The sequence below is a fragment of the Cryptosporidium sp. chipmunk genotype I genome, assembly GCF_004936735.1.
Source record: "Cryptosporidium sp. chipmunk genotype I strain 37763 chromosome Unknown contig_26, whole genome shotgun sequence".
NCBI lineage: Eukaryota > Apicomplexa > Conoidasida > Eucoccidiorida > Cryptosporidiidae > Cryptosporidium > Cryptosporidium sp. chipmunk genotype I.
This window is the reverse complement of record NW_027125588.1, coordinates 1-21,422: the sequence shown is the minus strand read 5'-3', so window position 1 is coordinate 21,422 and position 21,422 is coordinate 1. Positions and strand designations below refer to the sequence as shown.

At 33.2% G+C, this 21,422-nt stretch overlaps 9 protein-coding genes across 9 annotated transcripts; 4 read left to right on the top strand and 5 right to left on the bottom strand.

The window, feature by feature from the left end:
• Nucleotides 1-291: 291 nt before the first annotated feature.
• ELE39_002597 (cysteinyl-tRNA synthetase) lies at nt 292-2,499 on the top strand (the record flags this gene model as incomplete). Its single annotated transcript, XM_067345447.1, has 2 exons — nt 292-1,518; nt 1,981-2,499. The coding sequence occupies 2 exons, from the start codon at nt 292-294 to the stop codon at nt 2,497-2,499; spliced, it is 1,746 nt and encodes a 581-aa protein (XP_067202215.1).
• A 561-nt stretch (nt 2,500-3,060) lies between these two features.
• ELE39_002586 (CRAL TRIO domain-containing) lies at nt 3,061-4,386 on the bottom strand (the record flags this gene model as incomplete). The annotated part of the gene is made up of 1 exon (XM_067345436.1): nt 3,061-4,386. The coding sequence occupies one exon, from the start codon at nt 4,384-4,386 to the stop codon at nt 3,061-3,063; it is 1,326 nt and encodes a 441-aa protein (XP_067202204.1).
• A 738-nt stretch (nt 4,387-5,124) lies between these two features.
• Nucleotides 5,125-6,771, bottom strand: ELE39_002575 (pescadillo containing BRCT domain; the record flags this gene model as incomplete). The annotated part of the gene is made up of 1 exon (XM_067345425.1): nt 5,125-6,771. One exon carries the CDS (start codon nt 6,769-6,771, stop codon nt 5,125-5,127), a length of 1,647 nt encoding a protein of 548 aa, XP_067202193.1.
• A 505-nt stretch (nt 6,772-7,276) lies between these two features.
• Nucleotides 7,277-8,431, top strand: ELE39_002564 (dimethyladenosine transferase; the record flags this gene model as incomplete). The annotated part of the gene is made up of 1 exon (XM_067345414.1): nt 7,277-8,431. One exon carries the CDS (start codon nt 7,277-7,279, stop codon nt 8,429-8,431), a length of 1,155 nt encoding a protein of 384 aa, XP_067202182.1.
• A 608-nt stretch (nt 8,432-9,039) lies between these two features.
• On the bottom strand, nt 9,040-10,381 carry ELE39_002553 (26s protease regulatory subunit 8; the record flags this gene model as incomplete). Its single annotated transcript, XM_067345403.1, has 3 exons — nt 9,040-9,919; nt 9,995-10,166; nt 10,252-10,381. 3 exons carry the CDS (start codon nt 10,379-10,381, stop codon nt 9,040-9,042), a joined length of 1,182 nt encoding a protein of 393 aa, XP_067202171.1.
• Nucleotides 10,382-10,931: 550 nt separating this feature from the next.
• On the top strand, nt 10,932-11,336 carry ELE39_002542 (Sec20; the record flags this gene model as incomplete). Its single annotated transcript, XM_067345392.1, has 1 exon — nt 10,932-11,336. One exon carries the CDS (start codon nt 10,932-10,934, stop codon nt 11,334-11,336), a length of 405 nt encoding a protein of 134 aa, XP_067202160.1.
• A 505-nt stretch (nt 11,337-11,841) lies between these two features.
• Nucleotides 11,842-13,992, top strand: ELE39_002531 (cysteine protease; the record flags this gene model as incomplete). The annotated part of the gene is made up of 1 exon (XM_067345381.1): nt 11,842-13,992. The coding sequence occupies one exon, from the start codon at nt 11,842-11,844 to the stop codon at nt 13,990-13,992; it is 2,151 nt and encodes a 716-aa protein (XP_067202149.1).
• A 25-nt stretch (nt 13,993-14,017) lies between these two features.
• On the bottom strand, nt 14,018-14,922 carry ELE39_002443 (uncharacterized protein; the record flags this gene model as incomplete). Its single annotated transcript, XM_067345293.1, has 3 exons — nt 14,018-14,623; nt 14,749-14,771; nt 14,859-14,922. 3 exons carry the CDS (start codon nt 14,920-14,922, stop codon nt 14,018-14,020), a joined length of 693 nt encoding a protein of 230 aa, XP_067202061.1.
• A 422-nt stretch (nt 14,923-15,344) lies between these two features.
• On the bottom strand, nt 15,345-21,050 carry ELE39_002332 (Gdb1p glycogen debranching enzyme; the record flags this gene model as incomplete). Its single annotated transcript, XM_067345182.1, has 1 exon — nt 15,345-21,050. One exon carries the CDS (start codon nt 21,048-21,050, stop codon nt 15,345-15,347), a length of 5,706 nt encoding a protein of 1,901 aa, XP_067201950.1.
• Nucleotides 21,051-21,422: the final 372 nt, after the last annotated feature.

The following is a 21,422-nucleotide window of genomic DNA, read 5'->3' as shown; positions in this document are numbered from 1 at the left end:
TATTAATATTATTGCAGGTGGCGGGAAACTCTGAGACGCCAATTTGATGTATTAAAGCTTATAAATATATATAAGTAGACAATTAGATAAAAATATAGATAATAATTCAAGCAAATAAATACAATATTAAGATATAATAGGTCAAGCAAGGCCACGGAAATAATTATCCAAGTGAGCTAGGCCAAAGATGTATAATTAATTACGTTCGTTCATTCATTTTTATGCGAAATAATTTTCCAAAAGTAAATTAGAGACAAGAATAACACTCGAATAATTTTTGAGAATTTAGAAATGGGTCTAAATACGGCAGAAGGAATGGCAGATTGGATTCCTCCAACAAGATGCTTCTCGAATGTAGACTCGGAAGACGCAAGCTCTACATCTAAGAGATGCTCGTATTCAACTGGATTAATGCTTAACAATAGTATGACAGGAGGAAAGACAGAATTCATACCAGTGAATGGTAGAAGAGTGAATTGGTATGCATGTGGCCCTACGGTATATGACTCGGCTCATTTAGGCCATGCTAGGAATTATGTAACTTTTGATGTGATTAGGAGGGTATTAGAGGACTACTTTGGTTACGATGTTTATTTGGTAATGAACATTACGGATATTGATGATAAAATCATTAAGAGATCTAATGAGCAAAAAAGAGAAAACTTTTTAGACCTGGCCAGAGAATTTGAAATTGAGTTCTTTAATGATATGAAGGCCTTAAATGTCAAGATGCCGGATGTTATTACGAGGGTGTCTGAATTTATCCCTGAGATTATTGACTTTATATCTACTATTATTTCCAGAGGTTTTGCTTATGAATCAGACGGAAGCGTTTACTTTGATGTAGAGGCTTTTCGAGCTGATGAAAAACACGTATATGGAAGAATGGAACCAAAGAGTGTTGCTGACGTTAATAGAGTTTTGGAGGGTGAAGGAGAACTTGGAGAACATCTTAAGGATAAGAAAAGTCCATTGGATTTTGCTCTTTGGAAGAAAGCAAAGCCTGAGGAACCTTGTTGGGATAGTCCCTGGGGGAAAGGTAGACCGGGATGGCACATTGAGTGTTCTGTAATGGCTTCAAATACTCTTGGATTTCCGATTGACATTCACAGTGGAGGTATTGACTTGAGGTTCCCCCACCATGATAATGAACTTGCTCAAAGCGAAGCGCACTATGATCAAACTCAATGGGTTAACTACTTTCTTCACTCTGGTCACCTTCATATTCATGGATCCAAGATGTCCAAGAGTCTTAAAAACTTCACCACTATTCAGGAGATCCTTAAGGGGAACTCACCTAGACACATTAGGATGCTCTTTCTTCTCCATAGATGGGATGCACCTATGAATTACTCACCAGAAACCTCATTACAAGAGGCTATTGCTGTTGACAAAATTTTTGTTAATTTCTTTGCTAATGTTAAAGCAAGACTCAGGACATCCTACTTAAACAACTCTCTCAAGCATGACATCGAAGAAGAGAAACTTCGACTTGCAATCGAATCCTCTAATGAGAAGGTAAGTTTAAATTACTAATCTGTTCTATTCGTATTCCCCCCTTGCTCCTACCGAAGTAACGCAATCCAACTGTTCAAATTCCTCTTAATATGGTGTTATGCAAGATTCCACTCCTTAAAGCTTTTCCACTCATAGCTTTGTTAGGCACTAAGAGCTTGCTATACTAATTAGAGTACAAGTTTCAATGCGTGCATGCATGCATTGAAACGTGTATTCTTTTGTGTAGGTATTTTTTTTACGAATGTATTTTTTTTTCAGAGGTAGAAATACATTTTAGAATATCTTCACAAACATTTTAACTAAATCAGAAATCTTTTTTTGAACGTTTTGGCTTCGCAGTGCGGGGGTTTTTACGAGAAAGTGAATAGGAGAGGAAGAGGGGTTTCGTTAATCCCTTAAAGCCTTTTCCTCTTTCTAAATGAATTTCATGTTAAACATTCATTTCATACATTTTTTTTTTAGATTGATGAGTTTCTTAAGGATAATATCAACACTCCGGAGGTTATTCAAGCCCTTCAATCTCTTGTTACTGTTGCAAACAGTTACATGAGCTCAAAGTCAGACGACCAGATTGTCGGGACTATCTTAAGACGATGTGCCACATATGTTTACAAGATCCTGTCAATCCTTGGATTATGTGTAGACGATAATGAAAAGCTCAACTACAAGGATACCTCAAATTCCGAATATGACAATTCCAAGGTAGAAGAGCTCACTAATGAATTTATGGACATAATTGGAGAGTTTAGAAGCTCTGCAAAAGAAGAATCTAAGAAACTTATGGGATTATGCAGGAAAGAAAAGAAGGCGATTGCAAACAATGATTTTGGTAATGTAGGAAATCTTATCGATGAAGTGAACAAATCTTCAATGTCTCTACTTTCTAAGTGTGATCAAGTAAGAGATGTGCAACTCTCCAGGTTGAATATTACCTTAGAGGACAGACCAGATGGATCGTTTATTTGGAAGTCTGCTTCTTAAATATTCGACTTACTATTTTATATCCCTTTTAATTCCAATCTTTGTTTTATTCTATCTTACTTTCACCTTAGTAAATTTATTAATGCATATATTTACATATATTAATCTTTTTATTACTAATGTAGTGGTGGTCTATCGGTTTTAAGGTCTTAACTAGATTATATTACTATTCAAGGTTACAATTTATTTTTGGATCTAGATTAATTACTTTCACTTTATAATTATATTGTACTATTACCAATATCTCACACTCTCTTTCTAATTGTCTTTATCCCCAGAGAAAGAGACAAGTGATGAATTATCTTGGTGAGTTGTGTTTTGAATAACATAATATATAAATAATAAATAAACATTAAAGAAAAATATCAAAAAATTTACTTTAAGTTAACGTAATAATTAAAATAAATCTGAAAACCAAAATAAAAATCTTAAAAAACTTGGCGAATTACCATAATAGTTGTTTTAATCTAATAATTAGGTCAAAAATAGTTTCAGTAGAAAGTATATTATTAAACATTAATGATCCATTCACTCCATTAACACCTTTTTCTCTTTTTTTTATTACTGTGGAACATTTGTCTCATCTAATACATCAAAATCATTATTCTCCTCGATCTCCTCGGACTGTTGTTGACTTAAAGGTCGGAAAGGCTCTCCAGGCTGATGACCACCATCCTCAACCGGTTCATTTGGATCAATATCCTCATCATCTAACAATGCAACGGCAAGCTGTGGAACCTCAGTTGGATCAACACCTACTGGTACTTTTACTGGAGCTTTTGAATGTGGATCAATAATAACTGGAATAGGATGTTCAGGCGTATAAAAGTTCTTTTGACAAAAGTCACAAAACTTATCAAACTCTGTATTTTCTTTTTCCCAGTATTCTTTTGGGTCAAAAACATCCTCACATGATCCTCCCCATTCCTTATCCAAATACTTATCTTCAATGTATGATTTAAGTGCGTCAAAGCTTTCTGGTCCATCAGATTCAGGATCAATTAAGACAAACTTTTCTGCAGTATTACCTGGGATGCATGGACTAATTAATCCCCACACAGCCTTAAAGAACCAACCAGGCTGTATGATGAATGCTCTGTGTAGCCTCTCAGGGTAATGGTCAACCATCGCCTTGGCAAATTTGAGTGACAAAGAAACTGGTGGTTGTTGGGTGCTTTTATAACCAGTAAAATCAACAATCAAGTTAATTTTATTATCACCAGCAGTTACTTGATCAATATACAAGCATGCTCTCTCCATTGAATATAAAAGAGAATTCAATACAAGAGAAACATCAATATTGGAGTCGCTGTATTTGGCTCTCATAAATATACAAGGACGACCTTCTTTGTCAAGACCATATCGGATCAACCCTTCAACATTGTTTCCAGAACTAATACTTCTTGGATTAATAAATTGAGGCGCATACTTGCGTCTAAAGTGGATAGTTTTTGCCAATGCCTCAAATGATTTAATAACTTTGAGGTTATATCCCCTTAAATAACGCAATAAGCATGCGTCAGTACACCAATCCAATTCATATGGATTTAATGGGCCTTTGAGAAGAAGACGAGTCTTAATAATCTTTCCCGGCTTATTTGGCGATGAAGCAGAAGAGATGACACATGACTCCTTATTTTTAAAAGCTGAGGAAGCAAAGTGCTTAATTTTATCAAATACAGCTTCTGAAGTTGATTGCTTTTTCACGATGCCATTTGCTGCCTTTTGCCTCTCCAAATTTTGCTTGTTTTCTGCTGCCTTGTTCTGAACCTCTAAGAGTTGTCTCAAGCTTGATAAGGCTTTCTCTTCCTTTTCAGTTTTAGCTCCTGGGCCTTGAGGAGTCTTTTTCCACTCTGATAGTATTGGACTAGTCTTGTAATTTACCATATTTCTGTTCCTCGTTCAATTCCGCTTTCCCACAATCACAGAACTCCTTTCTCGTTTTCTTCAAGTTAAAAAAAAAAAAAAGAACCCAAATCTTTTTTTTTCTATCTAAAAATTTCAGAAATTCTACCCCTCTTCACACCTTTTTTTTTACACTTATTTTCAAAGTATACCACTTACAAGATCTATTTACATGGCGGGAAAATTTATTGAATTTTCCATGAGGACAAAACTTTTGCATGCAAGTACTATTTTATATAATATTTTCAGAATTAATGCTGAAGAATAATAATAGTAACAAATTATGTTTTTTTAAAATTATTTTTACTTAATTATTTAGTTTTATTTTTACACAAATATATTCCTGTTAGTAAATTTTCTACTTACAATTTTAACTACGTATAGTAACTGATTTTCATAATTCTGAGCCAATATTCTACAGCATTTTATGTGTAGCTTGATTGCTACCAATATATTCATTCGCATTAGTAAATTAATCTGTTCAGTGACTGGAAATCTAAAAGAGAATTTGCATGCAGAAAATATGAAGGCATTCGAAAAATACGAGGAAAAAAAAGAATAAATGAATATGAAGATGTATATAAAGTTCATTTTTTTTTAAATATCTAGGTATAAAAGTTAAAATACCACCATAAAATCTTGCAAAGGATATTACCTGGGTTTTTTGATTTTTTAATGTTTTTTGTTGAACAAATATAAGAAAATAGTTGATAACCTGGATTAGTTATTTTTACTTAGTAATCTTCTTCGAGACTCCAATCTCTCTGCCTTGTCTGAAACAATCTTTTTGGAATATTCGATTCTCTGCAAAAGCCTCTTGTGCTTCTTTTTAAGTAGAGTCTTTTGTTGTTCTCTCTGCTCTTCTTCTTTGCGTTTCTTTGCGAGCTTTCTAGCAATATTTACTTTATCTTGTGTATTAGTTGAGTCAGAGGAAGTTGTGCAATTAGATAAATCGTTAAGCTCTGTCTCAAGTGAATTAGTTAGATTCGAGGTAAATAATGATTGTTCTCTCTCTATAGAGTCCAAGTAAGCATCTTCCCTGGCTTTTTGAACTTCAATATCCGAATCATGTTCTGAAAGATCATCAATTTGTGTGGACTCATCCCCAGACAAGTAGGCTTGAGGTTTATAGTTATTTGACTCCTTAATTTCATCAAGAACTTGTCTTTGAGTCGGAATATAACCCTGGGTATTATCATCAACAAATGGAGAAAGATGGGGTGGTAACTTTTTTCCAGGACCATAAGGACGTGTAGGTAGTCTAATTGACTCGTTCATTGAATCAAATACCCATTGAGGTTGGATGAATTCACAATTTGGATGCTTATCTATAAAGTTCTTAAGGAAATTAATTGGTCTATCAATAACATAGTGTGTGATCCCCTCATCATCTTGTTTAATGCTTGAGAATTGATTTTCCCATCCAACTTTTCCTCCAAAGCTCCTGATTACAAAAGCTAAAGGAAGAAGTGGAACTTCTCTAGAGATAAAGAATGTAAGTCCTTCAAAAATACGCTTCTTTTCCACCCTTTGTTCAATATTTGAAGGAGTGTTAAAGTTCAATTTGGAAAGATTATATGCATGAAGAGCAAGGAGCCTTCCTCCATTGTCAAAAATCTGAGTGTTAATTGATGGAGGGTAAGTTAAATTATTAAGTTGGTACAGCTTAAAGTTAACAAACTTCAGTAGTGAATGGTAAAACTCCAAAAATGTTGACATAACTTTAAAATCTACTTCATCTGGAATTTTCTGTGCAAACTGATGCGGAACAAGCCATGTAATTGTCTCACCAAGAATCTTAGCTTGGAAATAAAAACCTTTAATAGATATAAAAGACTTTGTTAAGAATCCGAGCTCTGAAATCAAGTACATGAACTCATCTATCAAGTAAGTTGACTTTTTGATCATATTAGAGTGGATACTATGACTCTCATCAGCTCCTAGTGATGCAAATAATGAACAAGTTGAAAGTGCATCGTCTAAATCTCTTAAAGCATCAACAAAGCATGGATATCTCTCTTTAACAATATGTTGTAAAGTGATAATTGGCTTATTTTCTCTAATTGAACGAGCCTTAGTTTTATCATTACGCCCCATTGCCTTTCTGTATTTTCTCAAGTGAATCTTCAATTCTCTTACTCTGGATAATATTGGGTCATGTTTTAAATGTATAATGTCCTTCAAGTGGTAATAAGTCTTATCCAATCCACTCAACTTTTTTTTAGGTTCTCTTGGGTAAACTCCCTTCAAAATACAAAGTCTTCTAAAATCTGCCAAAGATACTTGGAGACGCTTTATAGCTTGTGCTCTTGTAATAAACATTGCACTATCTCCTCTAGTTCCCTTTTTAATTCTTTGTCCACCCATATTTTACTTCTTTAATATTACTCTAATCAACCTCTTTGTTGCTATTGTTATTATTCTAATAAATTTAGTTCTGTTTCACCTCTTAACTGTAATTATATCTTCTCCTACTAGCACTTTTTCCAGTTCCAAATGTTAATATTGACTATGAATTCGCAATTTTTCCCCGGTTTTCTAACTATAGTAAATAATATTTAATTATATATTAATTATTATGTAATATATTACTTTAGACAAGACTTGCCTTTATTTTGATTTACCTTTTATTAATTAATAGTTACCTATAAATTATAATTTAAATTAGAGTGAGTTTTGGCGGGCTTTCCTTTTTTGACCATTAATGAAATTCATAGCATAATTTAATTTGTGATTAAAATTTTGAGATTCATCGTGTTAAAGGATTAATAAGAATTTTTGGGTTTTTTAGAAGCTGTGTTGAAATCCGGACTCAACTTCTTCTTGTATATATGCAGAGTAATTTTACTTGATATTATTTTTTATATTAAATATGGTAGTTATAAGGAAGGAATATTTGACTAAGAATAGGCCTAATAAACTTAATATTAATGAATTATCAGGAAAAGTGATTAAGAGCGGCTCTGGGATCCAGAAGCAGGCTCAGAATTCCCACAATTCCGTTCATAATAAAGGAGGAGGTTCCAGTTTTGTGAATGTTATTTTGGATAAGAAGAAAGGTCAACATCTTCTTAAGAATACTGGTATTTTAGATAAAATTATATCAGCAGCAGATATTAAACCAACTGATACCGTTTTAGAAATTGGACCAGGTACCGGAAATCTAACAATGAGATTATTACCACTAGCTAGAAAGGTTGTAGCCTTTGATATAGATCCTAGAATGGTTGCTGAAGTAAAGAAGAGATCAGTTAATTCAGGATTTAATAATTTAGAGGTTAGAGAGGGAGACGCTTTAAGAAGTTCATTAGGCGATTTTGATATTTGCACTGCAAATCTTCCATATCAGATTTCCTCTCCATTTGTCTTTAAGTTACTTTCATTACAAAACAAGTATAGATGTGCAGTATTAATGTTTCAAGAGGAATTTGCTCTAAGACTTTTGGCCGAGCCTGGAGACAAGCATTATTGCAGATTATCTGTGAATACAAAATTATTTAGCAAGGTAACTAGGGTTTGTAAAGTTGCCCCAGGAAGTTTTAATCCTCCTCCAAAAGTTAACTCGATGGTAGTTAAATTTGAGCCAAAAAAGATTCCAGTTTCAGTTAATTTTAGAGAATGGGATGGACTTATGAGAATATGTTTCTCTCGTAAGAAGAAGACAATCAGAGCTAATTTCAATAATAGCAGTACCTTAAATATTCTTGAAAACAACTATAAAGTTTGGTCTTCAATTAACCAGAAGAATCCTTGTGGGGATATGCCCTTTAAAGTTTTTATATTTAAGATACTTGAAGATTCTGGCCTCTCTTCAAAAAGAGGTTTCAATGTTGATATTAATGAGTATTTTAGACTTCTTTTTGAGTTCAATAAAAATGGAGTTCATTTTGTTAATATCATTCAGGGGAAGGCTTCCAATGATAACTCCGATAACTTCGAATTCCTCTTCTCAAATGCAGAGTCTGATTTGGACGAAGATATGGAGGGTAATAACTATTCTGAAGATGAGTTTAAGATGAGTGACTGAATCCGTTTATATTGAGCTTTATTTACATGAAAATCTTGCATTTCCCCTATATATTATTACTATTTAGCCGAGCCCAGTTTTTCATTTGCCTGTTTCTAAATTAGTAGCTATTATAATTATATTACCTAATTCGGATACGCTTCTAACTTGAGCCATTAATGTGAACCTGTCTCGAACTAGATCTGTCTTTTTCTTTTTCTTCTTCTTTTTCTTCTTCCTTCTCCCCTCTTCCTCCCACTTTGCACCTTTCAAGCCAACTTCCAAGTACTAATACTAGTACAGGTAGATTAGAGAGTAGATAATAAGCAAACCCTGGAAATAAAGCTCGCTCCAATAATACCGTTATACTTTAGTGTCTGATACTATAGCATCTATGAGAATTCTAAGCTAAAATAGTAAGGATTTGTGATCAAGCAAACTTAAAACTTGTTATTAAGTAGATGGGGTATCGGGGTATCAGTTATTTGGTATTAATGGTATCAAAAAAAGCAAAATAGAGAATTTTTAGATACAAAAGAAAAAGAGCAGCCTTACATTACTCGGCTATTCCTCTCTCCTAAAACCTCTATTCAAACCCCCACCATCCTGAATAGAAATTGCTTTCAACTCTACTTCCACAACTTCTTCAGACTCATATTCCAATCACTGTCCTTTTTCATTACCCTGGAAACAGCCATATCAAAATCCTCTTGAGTGACGTGTTTCCTTCTCTCTCTCAAGGCAAACATCCCAGCCTCAGTGCAAACTGCCTTAGACTCAGCTCCAGACGCTCCTTGCATCTGCTGAGCCACTTTTCTCAAGTCGATCCCTCTCACCAAGTTCATCTTTCTGCTGTGGATCTTAAGAATCTCAAGTCTAGCATCCTCATTTGGATTTGGGAACTCTATCTTTCTGTCAATACGACCAGGTCTGAGAAGGGCGTCGTCCAATATGTCAATTCTATTGGTTGCCATAATAATCTTAATGTTCTGGGTTGACTCAAAACCATCCAGTTGATTCAAAAGTTCAAGCATTGTCCTCTGTACCTCACTGTCGCCACTCTCACCTTCTGTTCTCTGTGATCCTATTGAGTCAATCTCATCCATAAAAATTAAAGATGGAGCATGTTCTCTGGCCATGACAAACAATTCTCTAACCATTCTACTTCCCTCTCCAATATACTTTTGAACAAGCTCAGAACCAGATACTCTAATAAAAGTACAATCTGTATGATGAGCAACAGCTCTTGCTAATAAAGTCTTACCGGTACCTGGTGGCCCATAGAGTAAAACTCCCTTAGGTTGAGCAATCCCCAAACTTTCAAATATCTCAGGATGTTTTATTGGAAGCTCAATAACCTCCTTAATTTCTTTAATCTGTTCATCAAGCCCCCCAACCATATCGTATGTACTATCCGGAACCTTTTCAACTTTCATCAAAGATACCAAAGGATCCACTTTGTTAGGAAATATACGGTGAAGCTTAAAGGAATCACTCAATAATGCAACTCTTAAATAAATAAGTTAGAGCATTCACTTACAAGGAGAAAACTCTCCAAGGTTATTCTTTATTTCCCAAACTTACCTTGTGTTTGTAGTACACTTTGAAATATCTATATTTCTAGAAACATCCACGAGGAACTTTCCTTCTGGATTTAACTTTACCAACACCTTGTTCCTCCCCATTACCTTTATAACTTCTCCAACATAACTATTAGATTCCAAAAGATATTGTAGTTCATCTTTGAGCTCTTTAACTGAAAGTATCAAAATAGTTAAGTTAATAACATTGTATTAAACAGGTCTTCCCAATTAGAAGAAGCCAACAAAAAAACAACTTACCTTTGGAATTTAGTTCATTTCTCTGTGCATGTAATCTACGTATATCCAACTTTTTTGAATCTATCAAAACCTTCAAATGTTCGATCCTTTTTGAGTAATAGGATGATGCAGGATTTATTGATTCCAACATCCTTTTTTTGTAACGGCCCAAATATGTTATATATATAGAATTTCTTCTATTATTACAATATATTTGTTCAAAAATAATTTTTCTTCACTATTATTGATTGCTATTTAAACCAATCTATTTTGCAAGATCCTTCCAATTTATAGTCTTTGGGATATTCCTTCTCAAACAGAAAAAAAAACTCCCTTGGTAATATTAACGTTGCAGCCTTAGTATTTTAATTTATTCTCCACTAGCAAAACTCCTCTATATCAGATAATCTCTTTTTCTCCTCCTTTTTTGTTTTAATATTTATCCTTTCCCACAAATTCTCTTATTCTATTTTCTGCTGATTTTCACTATATTTATTTATTTATTAATTATTACTTTAATGTACCCTCTAATAATATTCATAATACAAAAAGGCGGGCACATGCCAATTATTATTTTACAAAAATTATTCGTATGAATTAAATATACCTACTAAAGATCCCAATTTGGGAAAGAGAAAAAATAAGAAAGTAACAAAAGAACGGTAGAAACCTCAAGAGAAGTAGAATTGTAGGAACAGAAGATGAGTGAAGACCAAGAATCTGCTGAATTGCAAAACCAGCTTTTCGAGACCAAAAATAAGATGAAGCAGGAAGTAGACCGTTTTCATAAATCTGAACAAATCCTTGCTGAAGATAGGAACTCACTACTACAGGCAAGCAGTACTTATAAACAATATGGTGACAGACTTTCAGATAACTTCAAGAAGTTCTCAACTATTAAAAAGAAATCTGAACAAGAAACCCTTTTTTTGTGGTACTCATTTTATTTCCTTATTATTGTTTCCTTATACGTCATTTTTCGTAGATTAGGAATCATCTATATTTTAATTCAAAAACCCATTATCCTTATATTTAAGGCCATCAAATATGTCCTCACATTCTTTATAATCAACAATTCTGGTGGTTCTACAAAATCTGAATTATAACTCATTGTATTTTATATTTTAATCTTTTACATGAAATATTTAATTAAAAGTTTTGGCGCCAATCTTCACAATTTTTATGGCAAAATTCTTTTTTTTTCCTCCCCTCCCCCTTCCCCCCAGGTCTGGGATTGAATTTATCTAGATCAATTATAATTTTCTTTTCTTCTTCTTTCCATCCTGATTGGATGGGGATGTCTCTGATTTGTTGATTATTCTTGTTAGTTTGTAGGAAACTTTTTAAAAGAAGCTTCAAGTTGATATATTTTAAATAAAGTACAAAATTTAAACCTTTTTTCCCTGAATCACACTTCCTCACTGGTTTCCCTCCTCTATTTCTAAAACTAATTTATCCAGTTTTGGGAAATTGTCTGACTAAATAATTACTCTCAAAGAAGGTGATTTATTTTTTCTATATGCATTTGTACTTAATCATTATTTCCGAGAATAAAAGCTATTTTTTATTTAAATGAAAAGAAAATAACTGGATTTGAATAACAGGCCGAAAATGGGTATCATAGACGAACTGGAAAACTTTGACATTTACATTTTGGATAGTCTCTTAAATAACTTGAATAGACTCGAAATTACACAAGATGAAATTGGAGAGTCATTTAATGCTAAATACTTTGCAATTGGATACTATAAAAAAGACAGAAATTCAAATAGAAATACAGTGATTATTTCAGATGTTGTTAAGCTCAACTTTTTGGACTGGGATAAACCTATTACTGAATTTATTGAAGATATTGTAATTAGTTTACCTAAAGGCTTTACAATTTTGGGTTTTATACAAAGCAAATCGGATTGTTCAGAATGGATTAATATAATTAAAGTAGATTTCAAAAAACGCAATAGTAAATATGGCAAGTTTTGGAATCCAAATGATTTTCCTAATTTATTAATTGTTCCAGATTTTAATATTCTTTCAGTCATCTCCTCTCTAAAGATTTTCCTTATCAATCAAAGTGCAAACTATTTAATTCCTGATTCAAGAATACAAATGATTAAGGATCTTTCAGAGCTTGGACAATTTTATTCCTGTGAAATTCATATTTCCCTACCACTCTTATCTACAAATTCCCACGAAAGTAACAAAATTGATTCAAATGTTTCATCTATTGAAGAAATTATTGAATCCAATCTGGTTGTACAAGCTCCAAATTCTCTAAATAACAATAATTATAATAAATCTTTAAATATCTATAATTACAATAAAAGCTACAAAATCATCAACAGAGATTTGAATTCTCTTCCAATACAAATTCCAGTCTTCTTTTCTCAAAATATCCAATATATTGAGCCCAGTTCTAATGAAAAATCAAATTCCCATTTTTTGACGTCTTACACTATTATTAATAATGATGAAAGATCTTTTCAGAAAATTAATCTACATCTTCAAGCCTGTATTTTTAAGCTTAAAGATAATGATCAATTAATGTCTTTTCAAAATATTATTAAGAAACATTTTATTGAACAATGTAATTACATTAAAGAAAGAGTAAACCACCCCACTCCTCTTTTTTATTATTCCCAGCCACATTCCTCATCCTCAACAACACTCCAGAACAACTATGATTTTGAATTTTACCTATTTAAAATCCCCCAGATTTCTTTTCCAATAACTCTCTTAAATACTGGAGTTCTGTTTGAAAACAACTCTGATAAAAAGGCACTCAGAAAACTCTGGTCCAATGTACTGAATATTAATCCTTTAATGCCATCCATAACCAAGAATCTTGCATTAATTCCAAAACCAAAAAACGAACCAGAATGCAATAAATATTATAAAGAAAAGCTTGTCTCACCACATTTATTTCTTATTGAAGAAATGAAGTTAAAAAATTTAAAGATTAAAGAAAGAAAAATTAATTCTGGTCGTTTTAATCAGGGTAAAGCAGTCTTGGAAGAATTAAATAATAATGAATCGAATTTAGACATAGACTTAGATCTTGAATTGGATATCGATACAAATTTTGAATTGAATTTGGATCAAAATTACCCAAGAAAACAGAAACTAAAACTACCTATAGTTTACCAATGCCATGGAGACTTTTACTATTATCATTATAACCATGATAATTTCAAAGATAGTGGTTGGGGATGTACTTACAGATCTCTTCAAATGGTATTTAGTTGGTACCTTGTTAATAACTATACTAATAAACATGTTTTATCAATACCAGAAATTCAAGATTTCCTAAAACAGAATGATCCAACACATAGCAACCTTGAAATTGGATCAAAAAGTTGGATTGGAACTGTTGAAGCTTCATATCTTTTAATGATGTATCTTGGTATTTCTTGTAAATTGAAATACTATTATGATATTGAAGAATTTCTTAAGGAATATGATACAATTTCTGACCATTTTCAAAAAATCTCAACACCAATAATTCTTAGCATTGGAGATTATTCCTACTTGTTAGTAGCAATTCAAATCTCAAAAGACCCTTCATCTCCTTTTAACCTTAGTAATGTCCAATACTTGTTAGTAGATCCCCATTATACTGGAAAAGATGAGCTTGAATCAATTTATAAAAAGAATGGAGTTTCTTGGAAAAGTGCAAGCTTTTTTAAATCTATATCAAAAGATAAATATATTAATATTTTATTACCACTTAATGTTTCCGAAAAGGATTCTCAAATTATTTATTAATAATATTTTTTCTTTTTAAATATCTTTAATTCAAATTCTTTTTTGGCTTAAAATAGTTATGTGTTTTAAATGGATTATATTCTGGTTTTTCTGTATCTCTTCTTAATTTTACCCTTAAAGAAGGAACAGTGTAAGTGATTAATCTTGAATTTTCTCTTAGAGAATACTTTTTTTTTTGAATATCTTTCTCTTGAATCTCTTCTAATTGATTCATGCTTTGACTTTGATTCTCTTTAACCTTATTATATTTGATCATAATTTCTCCGGTATTAGTACTCTTAATTTCATCCAATTCATATTGATTTTCAGTCTCATTCATTAAATCTTCTTTAGTTTTTATTTCTATCCTATTTTCAAAAACTTTAGAAACTACTCCCAAGCCCTCAAAATCTGTCTGAGTTTCAACATCCTTCATTTCCTTTTCAATTTTTGGAGACGATTTACTCACATTCTCCGACAATGGAGATTGTGCAATTGGTGATAAAGTTGGCTGAAATTTTACTCTTCTTATTTGACTAAGCTGTGGAGGAGTGGAAAATATTATATTCCCACATATCTCTTCATTTTGTTTCAAATACTCACTCCTTATTTTTGCTCTCAATCTTATGTTTTCATTTAGTAAACTCTGATTCTATTTATTCAAAAATTGGAAATTTATTTAAGCGAAAGAAAAAAATATTATTTGTATAATTAGTTTAATTGGTTAATTATTTTCTGTAAAGAATATATATATTTGTAATATTGCATGCAACTTACCGTTTTCTTTTGTGATTGTATTACTTAATTTAAAATTCAATTTTCATGAAGAAAAATATTGATTTTATTATTATTTTTTGTTCAACTGTTTGGTTTCTATCTGAACTTACTCTTTTCGTAAAATCTAATTATCTCGTCGATATTTTCGTTCTTATTTGACCTAATTTCACTCATAATATTTTATTCCCTTTATTCTTCCCTCATGCACACACATTTATCCATTTAATTTACTTGAATTCAATGAATTTAAAGCTTTTGATCAAATTAATTAACTATAACCACTGCGAAATTATTGGGAAAATTATTTAAATCTTCTCTTAAAAAAGAGAAAAGAAAGATCATCAGTTAGCCTCTTCTTTAATCCTAACAATTTATTATTATTAATGTCCACATGCAATTACGTGTCAAAAACAGAAAAAATTCATACATGAAATTTGGGGGATAATTTATAATTATATTGAAAATAAAAATTGGTAAATATATAGGTATCTTTTTGAAATTAAAATTTTACGAACTCTTTAAAACTAACATTGATTATTAAAATTAATATCATTCGAAAAGAACGAAAATAAAAAAAAGATGATTGATATTTTCATCTACTTATTGCTCATTACAGATGTGAGGAAATACAAAATGGTACCAACTGACCATGCTTGCGCAAAACAACTATCTTTGCATAATGATCCGTTATCATTAGTAAGTTCTGGTAAAGAACCCCACTGGTCTGAAATTAGGTGTCTTCTGTGGTTAATAAGGTGCTTCATTGTTTCAGAAATAGCTAATTTGGTGGCTCTTTCGGCGCCAATAGTCTTTTCATGCTTTTCCTTTAAAAGTTTATACTTTGCAATTAAGAAATGTCCCATAGGCCAAACCCATTCAGGGCCTTGGTGGTAATTAAATCCATGAGCTACATTATAATCTTCAGAATCATTAGAATTGTCGTAGTTAGGCCTGTAGTTATAGTCTGATGGATCTAAAGTCTTAATTCCAAGCATATTTGGAGAGAACAAATACTTCTCAACGCATTCAATGCTTTTAATAGCATGTTCCTGATCAAATAGATCTTTTGAAACTCCAATAGCTACAGCAAGGTTACATCTGAGTTGGTAATCTGTCCATCCATGGGTGGATTTGAATGTATCCTTGTAAATTTCTTTTCTATTCACAATTTTACTATCAACTAGATACTCACTACTGTCGCAAGGGGGAATGTAAAAACAACGCTCAAAGTTTGTTTTAATGAGCTTTGACCAGTCTGAATAAGAGATGTATCCAGAACTTGGATGAATCACTCCTTTGTGAGGGAACTTATTGGAGTTTTGCAAGCTGATTATATGATTAATGCAAGAGTATAAAAGAGCAATAATTTCAATGTCTGCTCCATCTCTTGGGGACGATGGAATTCCCTTATTATTAGCCTTCAATGATGATCCCATCTTATCCATCCAAGTTCCACAGTTATGGATATTTCCTCCAAAAATTAACCCATTAGAAGGGTCCCAGTTTATTTCGATATTAAATCCTAAGTCAGTCATTTGCTCATCTAACTGAACCCCAGCATTTTCCTCTCTAAATTTGATACCAACAACGTGTTTGACCATAATATATTGTATAACATCCGAAAGTTTGAGTATTCTAATGCTCTTAAGGTCCTTTCTTTCACTTTGGCTGTAGCAAAACTTGAGTTTAAGCCATTCAAAAGCTTCCTTGCACCTCAACAAGTCCTCCTCCAGATTCAATGGGAATCTAAGCTCAATATCCTCGTTAAGAATTTGATACCCATTTGCGACATTAATACAATAATCAAGAGTTGCATTCAAAAAGAACCAGGTTGCGTCTCTTGCATTATATCTTGGCCTATTTCCTGAGTCAATCAGATTTGGAATCAACCCATATCTCATCAACCTTGCAACTCCGAGAATCTCTTGTTTTGCTTCCAGATACCTTTTAGAAGAAATCAAAATGCCATTGAATGCAATGAATGTGTCTCTTCCCCAACTTCTCATGAATCCCGTTGAAAAGTGGGGCAGCCCTGCAGAAATAGATGGGATCTTGGAATTCCAAACTAAAGGAGACGACGGAACATAAGAGTATACCTGATAAGTAGCTAGTTGAAGATGAATATATAGTGGATCCAGTTTTAATAAGAAATCTGAGATATCTTTTGAACTTTTTTCAAGTAAAACTTTGCTTTTCTCATTATTTAAAATGTAATATAAGATATTTCTGTAGATTGAAGAAAACATTATATCTATGTAGGAGATAATGTACTCGATTGGAATATTGGCTACTTTGTTGATCAAAGAGTATTGGGTCTCAATCCATTCAGCGAGCTCTGACAATGGACGAATATTCTCAGAATTTGAATGCTCCAGATAACTTGGATAAGATTTCTTATGCCCATTAAATCCGGTACCTTTATATTCCTTTAACCTTTGAATCGTATAATTGATATACCAAGGTCCTTGTTTTAGATGTAGCACAAATGGATGATTCTTACCATTATCTTCCATTTTTCTTGCATTATCAAAAGCATTTATACAACTGTAAATCCCAGAATATACAAAATCCCCAAGATTTGGGACGTTGTATACTCCTCTACTTCCACAGCTTCTGTCAAGTTCTTCGTTGTTACAACTAAATAGGATATAATTAATGGCATCAGAAGGGTGGCAATTGTGGGATTCCAAACAATTCGTGAGAACTTTAGGTAGGCTCTGCTGTGTATTTCTATAGAACTCCAACAATGCATTTTGAGTAACACAGAAACCCTTATGTCTGATGGTATGAAGGATAACTAGAGAGCCAGGAGGGAATCTGTTAAAGTTCATGACAGTAATATTTTTTATGGGGTCGTAAGAGTAGCTTGAGATTTCTTCAAGTTTCTTATATTTGTGAAGCTCTGAATCTAATCCGTGGATCCTGTTTGTGTCATTTTTGTATATTGAAGTGTAGTTTGGAACAAATAAAGAACCAGCAAAGACCGTATCTTTAATGCAACCATCCAATACAATGGTTTCCGGGAGCTGATCAATCTTGTTTTTGGTGAAAGAGGAGTGAGTAATGAAGTAGATATTTTCTTGAATCTTGGGATTGTATCTCTGGACCATCAAAATATCTTGAGTGAGATAGTGGACATGAGATTCATTGAACCCAAACAAAGCCATTTGCTGATGTAGCTTGTTGAGGATCTTTCTGGCACTCATAATACCAGGAAGCTGATCACCATGCTTCCATTTCGATACCATAGCAATAGATCTTTGTCTCTTTAATAAGGTAATGATGTTATTGGTATTTCCTTTATCGTCTGAAGTATAGGGAAGATTTGGATCATGCATCCAATTCCCGTCTACAATGTACTTATATTCATATTGTAGGCGGTGATTGACTGGATAAATGATTTTGGATGAGTTATGACTTTTACTTTCTTGATCTTGAATTTGGGTTTGCTCGGGTTTCATTCCAAACCTGATAAAGAGTTTCGCAATAAAGTTCCCGTTTGGATGTTTCTCAAGTTGAATACTATCTTTCCAATTATCCCAATCTCCACGAATTTCAACAGTATTGGCAGGGTGCCTCCATTCGATAATAACTTCTGTGGATATATTGGAATTATTACTCTTGATTTCCCCAAAGTTCCAGTTGATAGTAGATAGCTCTGTCAGATAGTTACTGGAAAGTTTCTGAAATGGACCAAAACTATTAGATCTTGATCTTAAACTTAATTCTACCGAGTCTTTGGCTTTGGGATAAGTTTTCTCATCCCCGTATACATTGATAATATAATTCTGATAGAGTCTTCTCTCAGACACTACACTAATGTTATGAGGTACAATCTCGTCAAAACCTCTGGTAGAACCTAGAGCACAATTGGCTGAAGCAACCAGAGCTGCTGTTGGTAAAGTGTCAATAGGAGTTCGGATTTCACAGGGGGTCTCATTGTCATGAGTGCAATCAAAGAAGATTGCTGGGCAGGAAAACCTTTTCAGGGGTTTGGCTCCTTGTAGTATAGGAAGTGAGATAAGCATTTCCTGGTCACTTTCTTTATCCAGATTCTCGGAATTGACTGCTTGGAACATACTTGGAACGGTAGAAAGGCCTCCAATTGGAGCTGTGCTGTAGTTACTGACATAGTTACCTAAAGAGCCTGGAGTCTCTGCTCTCATAGCCTCTCTAATTAGAGCATTGAGCCCTAGAGTTCTTTCAAACTCTAGGTCTACTTGGTAGTCCCCCGTGAAGAGTTCAGCATATACCCATATGTTGGGTCTGGTTTTTCTACAGACCCTGAGCATATGTTTTGCAACATGGAGAGGAGTTGAGTGACAGTTATCAAGTCTGATCGCATGGAATATGTCTGCAACACTTGTGCAGTAATCAGACATCCACTTCCAGAGAAATGGGGATTCAGACTCACAATTTCCGTATCTGAGCTTGACACAGTCTGACCAAACAATCAAGTCTCTTTTGAGGTAAACAAAAGATCCAGGAGCAGCAAAGTCTTCCTTTGCATTCCATCCCATTACCCAGCCGTTATTTGCGAGATAATGGATTCTACCCGAAGAGTCTTCGATTGGAGTAAAGTACCTTGGAGTTAGGGATTCCCAGTGATTCAGTCCTATGGGTCCCTTGCTACATTCAACTCTTTCCCAAACTACCAGACCTCTAATCGAGCTACATATGTTATTTGATATTTGTTCAGTGAACTCAAAGAGTCTGTTTTGGACTTTTTCTAATACTTGCTCAGAAATATTTGAAAGACCCATTTTCTTGAGGATATATGGCGGAATTGTGATTTTCTTGGATCTACTTGAGCATGAAAAGCAGAGAGAAATGTTAAAAAGCTTATTTTCAAAGGTGTCGTTGCCATTAATCCTCTCAATAATATAGTTAAACTCTCTTTCTTGCATAGGATCCGACCCGTAATGAGAAGAATCTCCCATTTTAGAGTTACGAACAATTTCAGAAATATTTAGAGTGAAGTAATCTCTGATATTGAAAGGAATAATGACCTCAGTTTTTAGAGCTGAAATTAAGGAGTCAACATCTTGAATAGTGTTAATATTTTTATCAACTCGGTATGAATTTGAATACTTTCCGTAGTATAGGTTTCTTGAAAACTCCTGTAGCTTTTGGTCAAGCTCAACTGCAGCTGTAAGATGAGGAGAGTTGTCCAAATTATATCCGGATTCAGGATGTTCTTTTAGCCAGGGAGAGTTATCTGCTGTATGATTCAGCACAACATCACAAGCAGATAAGATCCCATAGTCAGTCTCAAGCTCACCAATGACCTGTTTAAGGAAGTTATACTTTTCTTCAGCTATGTAGGTTTTGTTAGTTTTATTATTGGTCTCATTTTGACCAGACTTGGCCTCTTTTTCAGTAGAAGCTTGGTTTTGGTCTTGCCAGTTTGTTTGATTGTCCTGGTCAAACTCATTGTTAAAGAACAAAGAAGATATTTCGTTTTGGTTGGCCAGAGAATAGCAGGACCCAGACTGACCAAAAATCTGTAAAGGAGTAAAATGAACCATATTGTAGTTAAGCTTCGAAGTAATTTCAAGTCGTCTCTTCCAGTTCTGAATGTTACCTAAACACTGACTAAGAATTGTCTGCATGCAAATTCCTGAGCTTGGGATGAAATTCTTGTTTATATACAGTTTTGGCTCAACAATGATTGTATTACTCATTAAGCCATTGTTAATTTGTTCAATGACTTCTCTTGACACTTGGAAGCAATTTACAATTGAAATAGAAATTTGAACAGAACCTGGTTCAGTTATTTTTAAGTCCCAGTAAAAATTACCTAGAGAATCTGTATCTTTGGGAGGAATGACTTTTTTATTTCCAAAGAAATCCTCCAAAGTGACAACAAAGCTCTCTCCTTGAATTGTACCATTATATAATCTCAAAGCCAAGGTATCCCCTGTTAAAACTCTGATATTTCCGTGACTTCCCACAGAAGAAATTTGTCCATTTTTGTCGAACTCTGCGTACCATTTTGAGTTGACGGGGTCAAAGGCTTCTAGGTTTTGTCTCTGGTACTTAGTCAAAGTATCAGAGTGAAAAAGCATACAATCCTTCTCATTTTTTAGCTCCTTGACTTGCATTGAAATATTTGCTTGTTTGTCTTTAACCTGTTCATTTTTAATGACTAATTTCATGTTTTCTGAGCTTTTCTGAAAGTTAGTTTCCATTATTTCCATTTTTTCCATTTTTTCCATCTTTGTCTCTTTGGTCAAATTTTCATCTTTTTCCTGCTTTGATTTATTTTGGTTTTTAAAATTCAACGAGAATAAAGTTGACATTTTGATTCGCTCTTGTATTCACACATATGCCATTTAAGTATTTACTATAATTTGAATAGTGGATTTCTCAGATATTTCCTCTAACTTTTTGGTTTTTTTCCTTAGATGGGTTTATATAGTAGTCACCACCGTTGTTGACAGTTATGGTGATTTGGTTGTAATTACTACTGTTTTAGAGTGAATTTTATTTGCAATTAAAAGTCAAAAGAAATTTATATGTTTATGCACTTTTCTCGTATATTTATATATTTCCAAAGTATTGTTACTTTCATCCAAATCATTCAAACTTCTCACGCTTTGTATATTTTCGAGTCTTGAGATATTATTATCTAAGAATAATAATATATAAATATATATTGTATATATATATAT